General features: G+C 40.3%; 1 protein-coding gene across 1 annotated transcript; it reads left to right on the top strand.

Moving 5' to 3' along the window:
* The first annotated feature begins 400 nt into the window (after positions 1 to 400).
* Positions 401 to 13,019, top strand: MEP1A (meprin A subunit alpha). The gene is made up of 14 exons (XM_033055999.1): positions 401 to 469; positions 555 to 579; positions 677 to 724; positions 1,344 to 1,384; positions 1,491 to 1,569; positions 1,899 to 2,016; positions 3,160 to 3,335; positions 4,962 to 5,183; positions 6,092 to 6,241; positions 8,683 to 8,898; positions 9,750 to 10,208; positions 11,597 to 11,767; positions 12,303 to 12,510; positions 12,872 to 13,019. The coding sequence occupies exons 1-14, from the start codon at positions 401 to 403 to the stop codon at positions 13,017 to 13,019; spliced, it is 2,130 nt and encodes a 709-aa protein (XP_032911890.1).
* The last annotated feature ends 652 nt before the right edge of the window (positions 13,020 to 13,671 follow it).

Here is a 13,671-nt window from a genome sequence, read left to right as displayed (position 1 = left end):
CTGCAGTGCTATAAACCTGGAATAATTCTGCTTAGGAGTATGGCTTTTCTCATGTGCAGTCAAGATCACAGTGCTGACAGATAACAAACACAGGGGAAAGAGTCAGCAGCTTTGGGCCAGATGGAGAAGCTGTTAGGTGAAGTCTGGGTGGGTCTCTCACCAGCTGCACTGAAGACATGAAGTTACCACATTCCTCTCTGCAATGTTCCTCCAAGTGAACTTAGGTAGCTGATAAGAGCAATGCCGTCAGATGCCATCCAGGAGGAAATCTAACTCTTATAATAATGTTTCAAAGGTGGAGAGTCTGATGCTGGTTGGCTGATGCTCCATGGAAATCTCAGCAATGTGCCCTATATATTGCCAGAGATGAGGGGGTTCAGCTTCTGTTCCCACTGCAAAAATGGGCTCCAACATCTTCCCACTCTGCCTGACACTTCTGCTGTGTTCTGTCTATGGTTCCCCAGTCTCTGTAAGTAAAACCTGATTTCTACAAGCTCCTTCTCAGTCCAGAGGCATCTCATACCTTATACTGGTTGTATTCCATTCTCTTCCAGGTGGGACACCTCTCCAGTGAAGCTGGTAAGTGCTGTGCGAGCTGGTTTGAGTTTTGAAGCATTTCCCTCTACTTGCTGTGAGCCACCACATCTGAACACTTTATGTTTTGACTGTCTTGCAGATGCTGGAGCTGGTGAGATATTCAAAGACATTCCCCAAATCAACTTGGGTGAGTTATTCTCATGACACATGAAGAGTTGTGAACATAATGCTGTATTTTCAGTAATGTAAAGGAGACTGATGGTCAGGTAGCTCATGGTAACAAGAGAATTAAAATAAAGTGAGCTCAGAATTACGCTCCTCTTCCTGTGACACCTGAATATTTCCAGGACTGTAACTCTGAGGAAACAAGGGATGCAGATGTCTTTTGTTTCTGAAGTTTGTGCTGAGGCAGAAAACCACTGTATGATTCAGAAAGACTTTGCAATCCAAACTGTATTTTCTGCCCATCTGTATATGATTTTTATAAAGTTTTGCAAATGTGGAAAACAGCTTAGATGTCTGTTGATCACTGTCCCATTGTCACTGCCTGAGAGCAAGCAGAGTTCATCAAATGTGACCATGGATAATGGTGCCACCACAAAGGGAGACATCACATTCTATTGAGTAGAAACTAGAAACTGCTCTTACTTTTATTATTGCCTATATCTGACTGTATAGACACTGGTCCTTATTTATTTTCTGTAGATGCCCAAGGACATTAATTTTGTATAAGCAGGTTCAATGTGGTTTATGAAAGGAAATACATTTGAAATTAATTTACTATCTTTGATTAAATTGCATTTCAGCTGCTGGACTGGACCTCTTTCAGGGTGATATCTTGCTCCCTGTAAGTAATTAAAAGCTTTCTAGTGCTTGTCCTAATTGTATCTTTGCTACAAATCAGCTTATTTCCCTACAGTAGATGCATCACCAGCTGTTAATTCCCTTTTCAGAAAAATCAGCGAAATGCCTTACGAAATGAGACCTACAGATGGAAGTTCCCTATTCCCTATATTCTGGGTGATGACCTAGGTAATGTGGACACTTCATTCAGATTTTAACTCCAATCCTTATTTGTGCTGCAGTCACTGTGATAAAAAAATTAGCCTTTTTCAGAACTGTTTCAAATGAAAAATGTTAAACTTCACTAATAACTACTACTACAACTATCTTAGTCTTGTTTATATCAAAATTATTTTTCTTTCTTCTACAACTGACACAGCAAACCACAATTTAATCAAATTCAATAATTTCTCTTTTCAGTCATTTTTCCTTTGGTTCCACGTGTGTATCTGTACATATCTTACCTCTCCAAGGTGGCTAAACTGCAATGTATTAAAGGTTCTGTCCTTGTTTTCCAGACCTGAATGCCAAAGCAGTCATTCTCCAGGCATTTGAAATGTTTCGCCTGAAGTCCTGCATTGATTTCAAGCCATATGAAGGAGAAAGAACCTACATTTTCTTTAGCAAACAAAGCGGGTAAGGGCAATATCAAATGCTGCTTAGTTTTGCCGTGTAGAGTCAGCTGGGAACTCATAGCATTTGACTTCAGCAGTCTAAAGGTTTGCTGACATCAGAGATAAAGAAGCCACCAGGAAAACAACTCATCTTACATTCTCAGACAAAGAGCTTGCAGGCAGCTGCTCCCTCTGCTGACTTATTTAGAGGATGAGCTCTGAAGGTGAATCCCAGCATCTCTGGGTTTTCATCAACTACTTCCACTTTTCCATCTAGGCTTGTTTTCCATTTTGATGAAGACCCCCATGCACATCCTTTTAACTTACTAAGAATGTGAATGTGAAAAGCTAGAATTTAAGTCTGGAAGTTTTTGGAAGACAGACCAAAAAAAAAAAAAAAGGCAGTGGAAGCACAATCAATTTTAATATTTCTATCATTTTGACATGGCTCTTCTTTAATGAATGGTCTCTCAAAATCTGAAAGATTTTCAAGATTTCAAGTGCTGAAGAGATTTATTTCCCACAGCTAAGTATATTTTGAAAGAAAATTTAGAAAAGCACAAAAATCTTGTCACTACATCAGCTGTGAATATTTCTTGTTTTCACAGATGTTCATGTTTTTGCGTTCAGCTTTTCCTTGAGTGTCCTATGGCACTTCTCTTACAAGTTTACCAGCACCATGATTTTTGGCAAGTCAGATCTTAAAGATCTTGAAGATCTTAATAATGGAAATGTACTTTCACACCTCTGGCCAATGCAAAGCATGATTGCTGTTAAAAAGGACTAAATGTTACTGTTCTAAAAACTCCTGGGTCTTTTGTCAAGCCCAGAACTGTTTTGATGAATTTACTGTTTCCATGTATGTTGTATGTTTTATCTTTCTTGGCCAAATGGCAGCTGATGCAGGATGAAACTTCTGTGGCATTCAAAAATGCAGGGTGAGCTTCTCTGACACAGAGGATAAGTAATGAAGTGATAGTTTCTGGGGGTCTGCTTTCAGGCTAGAGTATTTTTAGGGTATCAAGGCACTTGGTCAGCAACTAAATAATGATTTATGTGACTCCTTTCATATTAAAATCTTACACTAAATCCAATGAGCAGATTGAAAAGTTAAATACAGGGAAGAAAACTACTGAACAGAGACTAAGCTCTCCCTCTTTCTCAGGTGTTGGTCCATGGTGGGGGACCTGCAGACTGGACAAAACCTCTCAATTGGGTCAGGGTGTGACTACAGAGCAATTGTGGAACATGAGATCCTGCATGCTTTAGGATTTTACCATGAGCAGTCGAGGATGGACCGGGATGACTATGTGAATATCTGGTGGGATGAAATTCTTGAAGGTGGGTTTTAACATTCAAGTCAGGTTTTGCAAAGTATAGATTTATCAATATCACATTTTCACTTCTAGATTTAAAGACTTTCCTAAAGATACAATTTTAGAAACAGTGGGCCATACCTGAGACCACTGTAAATTAAGAAATTTTGGTGCAACTTCTCTGATCAAACCTAGACATTGTTGAAGGCTAAAAGAGAGATGTCCTGCTTGGAAATCAGAACTTTTATTTCCCCTTGGCTCTTGGATTAGTCTGCTCTCCTATTTTAAACAAATTACTTCCCCTCTCTGAATCTGTTTCCTTTTACCACGTAATGCAAATTGCAAACTTATTTAGATGATGAATTTTGAAGTAGCTCTTCTGTAGCCGAAGATCCTTTCAAAATCCTTTCAAAGATTTTTATATTCAGAGATTCAGGCTTTCCTGAAACTGAAAATATTCACTTTGCACATGAAAAATCCCTTAAAATTGTTCTATTGGATGGGGAATACGAAATAGGGCTCTGTCCTGCTCTCCCCTACCCAGGTGTGTCTCAGGTTCTTGCCTTCAGTTTTAGTATCACTACACTCAGGACCTTTATGAGTTTCAGCAAACTCTTCACAGTCCCCCTGATACCTAAGCAGTTTCACATGTTGTCCGCTTCTGTATTACATAACAATTATTTATTTGAAAAGGAGTGACTAGAAGAGGTTTTGTTGAGTTGTTTTGGGGTTTTTTTTATTGTAAAAAGTGCAATTCAAGTTTTGTAAGAAAACAATTCCAAGCTCTTACATAATCTCAAGCCTTGAAATTAAGACCTTTGTGATTTGAAGAAGGGAAGGGCCGTTGTTAAGTGGAGAAAGTGTAATTATCCACTAGCACACTCATTTGCTGTTTTGTCTTTGAAAAAGAATGCCAAATATTCTCAAAACATTTACAGTCGTAAATGCTGGCAAGCTCTTTTTACTTCTTTACCAAAGCATGTGAAATGGATCCCTCTCTTTGCCTGATCAGACATCCTCATAATGAAAAACTTTCACTAAGGACAACTTACTTCACCAAGAAACCATGAAAAACATGTTTCCAAAAGCCATTCCAATAGAAATATCGTATCAATATTGTAAATCTAAGCTATATCTTTCTTTTTTCCCCCAGAGATTACTAGGGCATTATTTATTTCAAAGAAGAACAGAACTTGAAGACATTTCAGGACTGTCATATTTGTCTCCTTTATGAGTTACGGGGCCTCTCCTTCTCCATATATGATCTAATACCCTGGGAAATGTTTGCATCAATATTCATAGATTCTGGAATTAATTAATCCTTAAACTTAATCCTTTAGGATCATTACTATTAAACCAGTCCTATTAATTCTAATCTAACCTCCCATGTATCTCATTCTTTACAGTTCATTGATATTCATTTTTTAATTTACTGAAGTCACCTGTGAGAGCACAGAACTACAATCCAAAGGCACTGCTTTGTTGTCCAAATGACAAAAACAAATCTTGCAAAGTTTTAATATTTTGTTGTGAAGTAATTGCTTTTGGGTATATGATCTGTGCCTTAGAAAACTGTATCCAAGGGGACAAGCTAATGCCATTTCCTTTCCATTTTCTCTAAAGAGGAATCACTTTTCTGTTCTTTTACCAGGCAGAGAGCACAATTTTGCAAAGTATAATGACACCTACATCACTGATCTGAACACCCCCTATGACTACGAATCACTGATGCACTATGCACCATTTTCATTTAACAAAAATGCAAGCATCCCCACAATCACAGCAAAGATACCAGAGTTTGATGACATAATTGGACAACGTCTAGACTTCAGTGCCATTGACCTGGAAAGACTAAATCGCATGTACAACTGCAGTAAGTCAGAATTTAACTATGACAAACAGTTTTTTGGTTATATTTGAGCCAGGCTTGTTCACCTCCCTGATGTCTCTAAGCTCACAAAAACTCTTCTAAAATGTGCATGAAGAGGCATGGGACAGGACCTGTGGTGTGCAGATAAACACAATCAGTTTATTCCCTTCTCATTCCTTTTTGGCTCTTCTCACTGTCATTATTTTTGTAAAAATAGTCAAGGAAAGCCAAACCATTCGCACTTTTTCTTCCATGCTGCTCCCAGGAGTTCAGACCTGTGGTTGTGTTTTCTGCCTGTGGCATGTGGGCAGCCTTGTGCTTTTCTGAGGTGAATACAACTGCACCTTGTCCTCTTTTGCTGACATTTGGACTGAATCAGATTATTTTTGGACCTGAGATTGACTAGGTCTGGAGTCCCACACTGTCTAGATTTTTGCTGAGCTGGTTGAAGATGTTATCACTGTTCATGGTTGTTACTGAGAAGTTATTGTCCCCCCAGTGCTGCCAGCAGAAGCATCACCTTGCAGGCAAACTCAGCTGAACCAGCCCAAGGAAACTGGGTGGACTTTGCTTGGAGTGGGAGGACAGAGCTCCATGAGAGAACTGCCACGGAGAACAATAACCTCAGCCCAGGAATGGTTAAATACACCAAGGCACAAAGGCAGTCACCATCTGTCTCTGCCACATGGGGCTTATTAACCTTCTGCAAAGAGGTCAAAGATTGTTGTCTTTATCCAGGGGAGTCCCTTCAGGAATCAATGTTTCCTCTTTTGAGTCACTTGGCTCACATCTGCTAATGTAAGGGTTGTCTTATCTACAGGATGGTTATACAACTGTAAACAAAATTAAAGCAGAAATTTTAATTAGCTACTAGCTCACTCTGAGGTGACCATGTGTGCATTTTTTTCCAGCTTCAACTCACACCTTTTTGGACCAGTGTTCTTTTGAGCTTGCAAACATCTGTGGTATGATCCAGGGCACCAACCATGACCAAGACTGGGTCCACCAACAGGGCAGCACAACGGGGCAGGAGGACCACACATTTTCTGGGCGCTGCAGAGGTAAAAGAAAGGAACAAAACACTTTCTGAGCTGGGTTTTCTCCAGGATTGACTACAATAGATTCAGAGAAGTTGTTAAAGACTCTAGGCAGTGTTTGCATTCCCACTCTCACTGAACTTTGTAAATTTAGTGGAATGTTGCCCGCACCAGCAAGATCAAAGGAGACAAAGAACAATCTTAACTCGAGGTCTTTTAAATATAACCTGGTAAACGATTTACTGCAACTTCCAAACTCTGTGTAAGAGTTACATTACCTCATGATAAGAATCTAACAGCACTTGTAGCCACTCATAAATGTTTGCAATGCAAATGGGATGTTAGGCTTGTGGAAATCTTGTTCTGGAAGTAGAAGAAAGTTGCAAAGATTTTATGATGGTAGTTCAGGGATACTTTTTTATTTTGATGTGGTAATTTCACCATTTTTCAAAGGAAGACATTCTCAAAAATAGAGCAGTGAGCCCCAGTCACAGTCACAGTGTATTAGTTTACAGCTGAGAATAAAGATTAAATCCCAACAAGCAGTTCTGAAAAGCAAGAGCCTGATTTGATACTGTTTAGCAGGGAAACCTACTACCCAATTCCAAGATAAAAGTCACTTCTGTGGTAAATTTTGCCTCAGTAGAAGAAGAGGGACTCCTGACTTAAAGCACATTCACTTGTGCTTTGTTACTCTTCTGCTTGCTGCACTCAGGAGTCGTTTATTCCCCTCAAATAACCCACCCACTGGAAAGAACAGATGTCCAACCTTTTATAATGCTTGTAGTTATTTATCAGGCCCAAGAATATAACTCAAGAAAACCACCTGAAATTCTAGAAATACATGCTTCTAAGCCTCAACTGATTCTTAATTCTTTCTCTCCTCTTTCTCACCATGTACAGTACAATTGTAACTGGCCAAGTTAATTTGAGTTTTTGAGTTCATCACATAAAATCCAATCTGCCTGAACTGGGAACTTAATGCGCATTTAGGTTTTAACATTCAGTGACTCAGTAAAAAATAAGTATCAGCGTTTTTTGAAGAGTTAATGGAGAGGGTGGGTGCCTCTGAGGATCTCTAGAGTGCAGAAATAAATTGCATGAATGGGGAGTGTCTCTCCTTTTTGCACCTCCAAAAGGTCATTGACTCCATCAGAAATTTTTGCCATTTTTTGAGAACTGATTTTACAATCATTTCAAGTGGGGGAAAATTCTAAGTTTCTATCATTCATGGACCCTATTTCCCCCAGACAGTTTTGATATTCTGGGTTTTTGAAACCCCGGGAGGGCAAGTACAGCTTAATATTTAGGGAGTCTGCTGGAGTCTGCCAAGGCCATATTCTAATTGCCATAGGTACTTAATGTTGCCTTTATTTCTTATTAAAAAGGAGGTAGAGTCTAGATAATTTGGAGGTTTGTTAGTATAACAATTGCAACAACAGGCTCACAGCCCTGCTTCTCACTTGGAGCAAGAGTGATCATACTTGGATTTAATGCACTTAAAACTAAAATAAGTTTGACTGATGGTCAAGTGTCATACATTGCATACAGCAACTTCTGGCAAACTTTCTGTGGATATGAGCTCAAAGTATTACTATCATGTGGAAGGGAATGAAGATAATTCCCCTGACTGGTTAGAGAGAACCTGATAAAGAGCTCTAGACCCTTCACTAACCCTGCAGGAAGCTACACTGCCTTTATGCAGCAGCAGGTATAAATGTTGGAACAAGACAATCTTTAAGGTTCTTTCCAACCCAAACCATCCTGATTCTAAGATGTTATCTTGTCCAAGAGGCCATGGAACTTTCATACAACAACTTTAAAAATTAACTTATTAATTTAATCATTGACTAAATTGAGTAACTAAAAAGAAACACATGGACATATGACATGACAACTTTGTGTGATATCAAGATATGATAAGTGCACAATTATGAGTCCTTGTAAATAGGAGGATAAAAATAGATACTTCAAAACTAAAGCAAAGAGCACTTCAAAGATGTTAATGAGAAATAGAGGAGAGGGAATTCTTATGGTGAGTCATTGAGTTTTGAAGTGTTTGGGCAAGCTGTAAAAAAATACCTTCTGCATGTTCAAGGTCAGGCCAGTGTTTTGTGTCCAACCCATGTTTTATCATCTTTATTGCTGATAAGAAATTATCTTACTCTTTATAAGGTAATATAGCACATGACCTCTAAGATCTCATTTTTAGATTATTTTAGAACAACTAATGCAAAACTGACATGAGCTGACAGCAGGGAATTCCATGCATATGCTGAACTGCTACTCCTGTTCTTATCCCAGTCTGTCTCGGATGGTTGTCACATCATTTCCTTTATTGTTCATTTTAGTACTACTCTTCTTTTTGCTATAAGATGCAGATGAAATGATGAGTTTACACCATGCAGCTTTGCAGGAAATGTGTAAACAGGCAGTGACATGACAGACTAACCCTTTCTTCCCAGATGCTGGCTACTTCATGTACTTCAACACCAACTCTGGCCAGGCAGGGGAGGTGGCAATCCTAGAGTCCCGAATCCTCTATCCAAGGAGAACTCAGCAGTGCCTCCAGTTCTTCTACAGGACCACTGGAAGCCCTTCTGACAAGCTGATCATCTGGCTTAAAGAGGATGATGGCACTGGGAACATCCGCAAGATGAGGAAAATTCAAACCTTTCAAGGTAATTCTGGAAATAGGATGAATTTGGGTAGAGAGGAGTTGCCTTACTGTGCCCAAGAACGCAGAAGACTAGCTCAGAAACCAAAATATTTTTCCAAAGTTACCAGAATATCTTGCAATAAGATTTTTGATATTACATAAGCACATTTAGCAGAGAAACTGTGGGTTGTAATAATGTAATTTTGGTGCTTCACAGCAGAAGTCACAACATTCCTAATACTATGTTTCACTTAGTAATTGAGAGGGACCCCAAGCCATGCTGGAGACGAATTGACAGTGTCTCCACTGGCTGCTGCATGATCTAAGAGTGGGCTGTTCAGGTGTAAAATACCTGTGCTCCTCTGCAGTCAGTAAGAACCCCAGACTGATTTTTAGATAGTTGGAAATATAAAAGCATATACAGTTTTGGAAATGTGAATTGGATTCCCGCCTTGGGTGATTTGCTAAATTGGACAAACTCAGCCATTGCAGCTCATGTGATTTGTGTTGTCAAAACACAAGACCTGTTATGACCTGCGTACATCAGGCTGCAGCAGTTTGCAGTGAAGGATAATTCCATGAAAAAGTGTCAGGAGCACATTGGGTCATTGATTCCCATCCTCTTGTTTAATCTTAGCCCTTAGGCTGTGCCCGTTATACTGGCAGTTGTCATTCCCTAACATGTGAAGAATTCCTTGTACAACATGTCCAAAGAATTTAGATGACAAAACAATGTGGATATACTATAGTTACAATGCCAACTTTCAGGAATCTGTGAGGGGTCCAGTTGTATAAAGGTGCAGCTGGGATGGATGGCTAGGGGTAAGTTGCTTTATAAATCTCTAATCATGCTTTTCTTCCCTTTTACCAAAGCGGACAGTGACTCCAACTGGAAAATTGCCCACGTAACCCTCAATGCTCAGAAGAAATTTCGTTACCTCTTCCAAGGACTGAAGGGCAACCCCAGCTCTTCATCGGGTGGGATTGCTATTGATGATGTGACTCTGACAGAGATGCCCTGTCCCACAGCTGTGTGGGTCATTCGCAACTTCAGCAAAATCCTTGAGAACTCATCCATCAGCCTTATTGAAAGCCCCCGGTTTTACAGTCCTGAGGGTTATGGATTTGGCATCAGCTTGTACCCCAGCTACCAAAACAATAGCTATGCTCGTATTGCCTTCCACCTGTGCAGTGGAGAGAATGATGCAGTGCTGGAGTGGCCAGCTCTGAACCGCCAGGCCACTCTCACAGTGCTGGACCAGGACCCCGACATCCTCAAAAGGATGTCCTCGAGCAAAAGCTTCACCACAAGCAAAGACCATGTTGTCTCAGGTAAGCAGTGTCTGCCTGGAGGAATGTTGACAACGACAGCCAAGGAATCTGAGTAAGAGGACTGAGTGTAGGACTCAGAGCTGAGAAACTTTGGCCGTATTTTCCAATTTGGGACACTTTCCTGTGTACATCCTCCCTGTGTGTGCCTCAGAGTTCCTGACTGTGGAAGACTGTATAACACGAAAAATGACACATATAAGGTTGATGTTGCTATGAACAACCCCTGGGATATCTGAGTTTGACTCTAAATATAGATTTTTCCCAAGAGTTGGCATTTCTCATTCTACCTGTGGCTTGTCTGCTGTGATAGGTGACCTATCACCACAGGTTGATGGAATGCCAGCAGGGTGCAGTATTCTGTCACTAAACAATAATTTAAGTTAAAACTGCATTTTGGAGGCTCAGTCAACTTCAACATACTCAGTGAACCTCAGCCTTCATGGTCTGAATGCACAACATTCACCCTTTCTCATGGATGTGTTAATTCAAAATTGTTCAGCCTGGAGAAGGTTCAATAATCAAGGGGACATAATTGTTGCCTTCTAGTGCCTGAAGGGAGGCTGCAGGAAAAATGGAGAGAGACTATTTACAAAAGCAGGACAAGAGGGAATGGTTTTCAAACTGAAAGAGAGCATGTTTAGATTGGATAATAGGAAGAAATTCTTTACTGTGAGGATGGTGGGGCACTGGAACAGGCTGCCTAGAAAAATTGTGGCTGCCCCATCCCTGGAAGCATTCAAGGCCAGGCTGGATGGGGCTTGGAGCAACCTGGGATAGTGGAAGGTGTCCCTGTCCATGGCAGGGGGTTGGAACAAGATGATCTTTTAGGTCCATTCCAATCCAAACTTTTCTGTGATTCTATGATAGAAATAAGTATAATAGGACTGAGTTTGGCACAGAATAAAATACTACACAAGAATTTTCATCCCTTTCTACTTTTCCTAGTGGAAGTTAAGTACATACTTTTACCGTAGGAGTTTTTAAACCCTAAACATTAATATGTTTAGCAAAATCATAGTAATGACCAAAATGAACTAAATTCTAAGCCATAGGTACTTACAAACTGGTTGGGGAGTGCCCTTACTCAGAAGGGAACTCTTAACTGGTAACAGTGAGGAGGCAATTTGTGTTTGTTTAGTTCTCAGTGAAAAAGGAGTTGTGGAATTTCAATGGCCTCACACAGACTAAGAATCCTCATGCACACCTAACCTGAAGATCCCCTTTAGTGATCTGGCACCTTTACTTTGTCAGTCCTCTGGGATTTGTTTGAAAATGTCAGGCCTGAACTTGGTTTTACATCATAAATCCCCTTTAACACACTAATGCAGAAAAAAGTAATGTCATACTTTGAGTTGCACGATTTTGTGATTCTCATTTTCTCTTTGCAGGTAGTGGAACTATAATATGGGATAAACCATCAATTGCTGGAAGATTTGATGAGTCATGCAATTGCAACAGAAGTGTAAACCGGGGGTGGAATAACTTCATATCCCACAGCCAGATGAGACGGAGGAGCTTCCTGAAAAATGATGATCTGATTATATTTGCAGAATTTAATGGTAAGGACTCCTTTCCTGATTGTCCTTACAAAACAGGCGATTCTTTCTATTTTCATGCATTCAAATAACTCTTGACACCTGTCTCCAAGATCTCTTCTAATGGGGATCAACTTTATAAAGCATTTCTGTGTCCTAGTGTCAGGTGGGTCAGGTTGACTAAAGAAATTGTGAGTTGAGGGATCTAAATGGCAGTGAGTTTTGAGATGTGAACTTTTTAGACATCTTTAAGCATCCTGATCAGTAGTTATGTCCATTTCTAAACACCAAATATACTAAGGACCATCCCCACTGTGTTTATTTCCAAGCAGAACAGCCTCACAGAACATCACAGATTTACCTAACTAGTTTCTGTAATTTCAGTATTATTTTCTATCTTGTTCTTTAAATACACAGAACTTGTTGTGGTAAAGCAAGAGTTCTGTAAAGAGAAAATGGACAAGGGACACCCTCTGGTCCAGAAGCACCCTGCGAGCCCCTGATGTGAGGCATGCCATATATAGCAATATTCACTGATTCACTTCTCCTTTTTTAAAAGATATAATTCACCTCAATAACACTGAAGTTCCTGTTGTACCTGTGCAATCTGCCCTCATGGATGGCCTCATTCTGGAAAGGCAGAAGAGAGCAGCCCAGGACATGGAGCCTGTTCAAGACCAGCTGCCTTATCTGCCAGACCCGTGTGACCCAAACCCTTGTCAGAATGATGGAGTCTGTGTGAATGTGAAAGGAAAAGCAAGCTGCAGGTACCACAGACCTCCTTCCTCCTTGCCCTGGCCTTCTTCTTCAAGTGATGCAGCTAAAAAGTATTCAGAGCGACAGACCTCAGAGGTCTAAGCCACCAGATCTTCAAGGAATAGTAGAAACAAAATACTTTACCACAGTTATTAGTTCCTACCACCAGCCAGGAGGGCAGGTTTCTTTGCATAAAGCAGAAAAGCCCCATTCTGTAGTGCTTCCAGGGTGTGTTAAGCCTCCTAAGGTGGGAATGTTGTAACATGAGCCTCTCCCATGGGAACTGCTCATCTGGGATAGTGAATGGGAGGACCTTGGGGTGAGGGCATGACAAGGCTCCCGATCCACTAAATCTGTGCTTTGTTCTCCCAGGTGCCCATCAGGACAAGCCTTCTTCTTCACTGGCGAGAAATGTCAGTCAAGGCAGGTCCATGGGAACATCCTGGGAATGTTGATTGGTGGAATTGCTGGAACCATTGTCTTAACTATCATCCTCATTTCCATGATGACTAGAAAATAAAGAACTGCAGAGGGGACAGATTTCAACCTGGTTCATAAGATACCCATTTTCAGTGAAAAACGATGAGTATAACTTGGAGAAAACCAATCATCATATGATGGAAAGCTCTGCCAACAGCTTGGCAACAATCTGTTTTTTCTGAGGGATGTGGCAGTTAAAGTGTGTTATGTGGAGCTGTTTGATGAAAATTCATACACTGCCTTTCTTATGTGTTTTTTGAAAGTTTTGTTTTTTCATCCCATAGCAAACACCAGTGCTGAGAACCTATGCATTTACTCTCAGTCATGGTTCAAACCCAGATTAAATAACTGGTTGAACCTCTCAAAACACTGTTAAAAATCACACCAAAACACATGTATTAAGATTCTGGAAATGTTCCTACAAAAATTGCTGAAGAATTCTAAAGGGTGCAGATACTTATGTAAGTCAGTACATCATCACTCACTTTCCCTGGGGCTGTGCTGGTTTTACACTAATTACAGCAATTTCACGACTATAAGATGCACCAGATTATAAGGCGCACTTCCGGGTGTCGGCAAATTTCCAAACTTTTTCCATATATAAGGTGCACCGGATTATAAGGCGCACTTCTTTTTTGCAGTGAGGATCCACGTGCAACAAAGTAACCAATAAGTAACGGAATCATGCAAGC

Source organism: Catharus ustulatus, chromosome 3 (genome assembly GCF_009819885.2).
Source record: "Catharus ustulatus isolate bCatUst1 chromosome 3, bCatUst1.pri.v2, whole genome shotgun sequence".
Classification (NCBI taxonomy): Eukaryota; Metazoa; Chordata; class Aves; order Passeriformes; family Turdidae; genus Catharus; species Catharus ustulatus.
The sequence above is the reverse complement of the archived record's forward strand: the minus strand, read 5'-3'. Positions and strand labels throughout refer to the sequence as shown.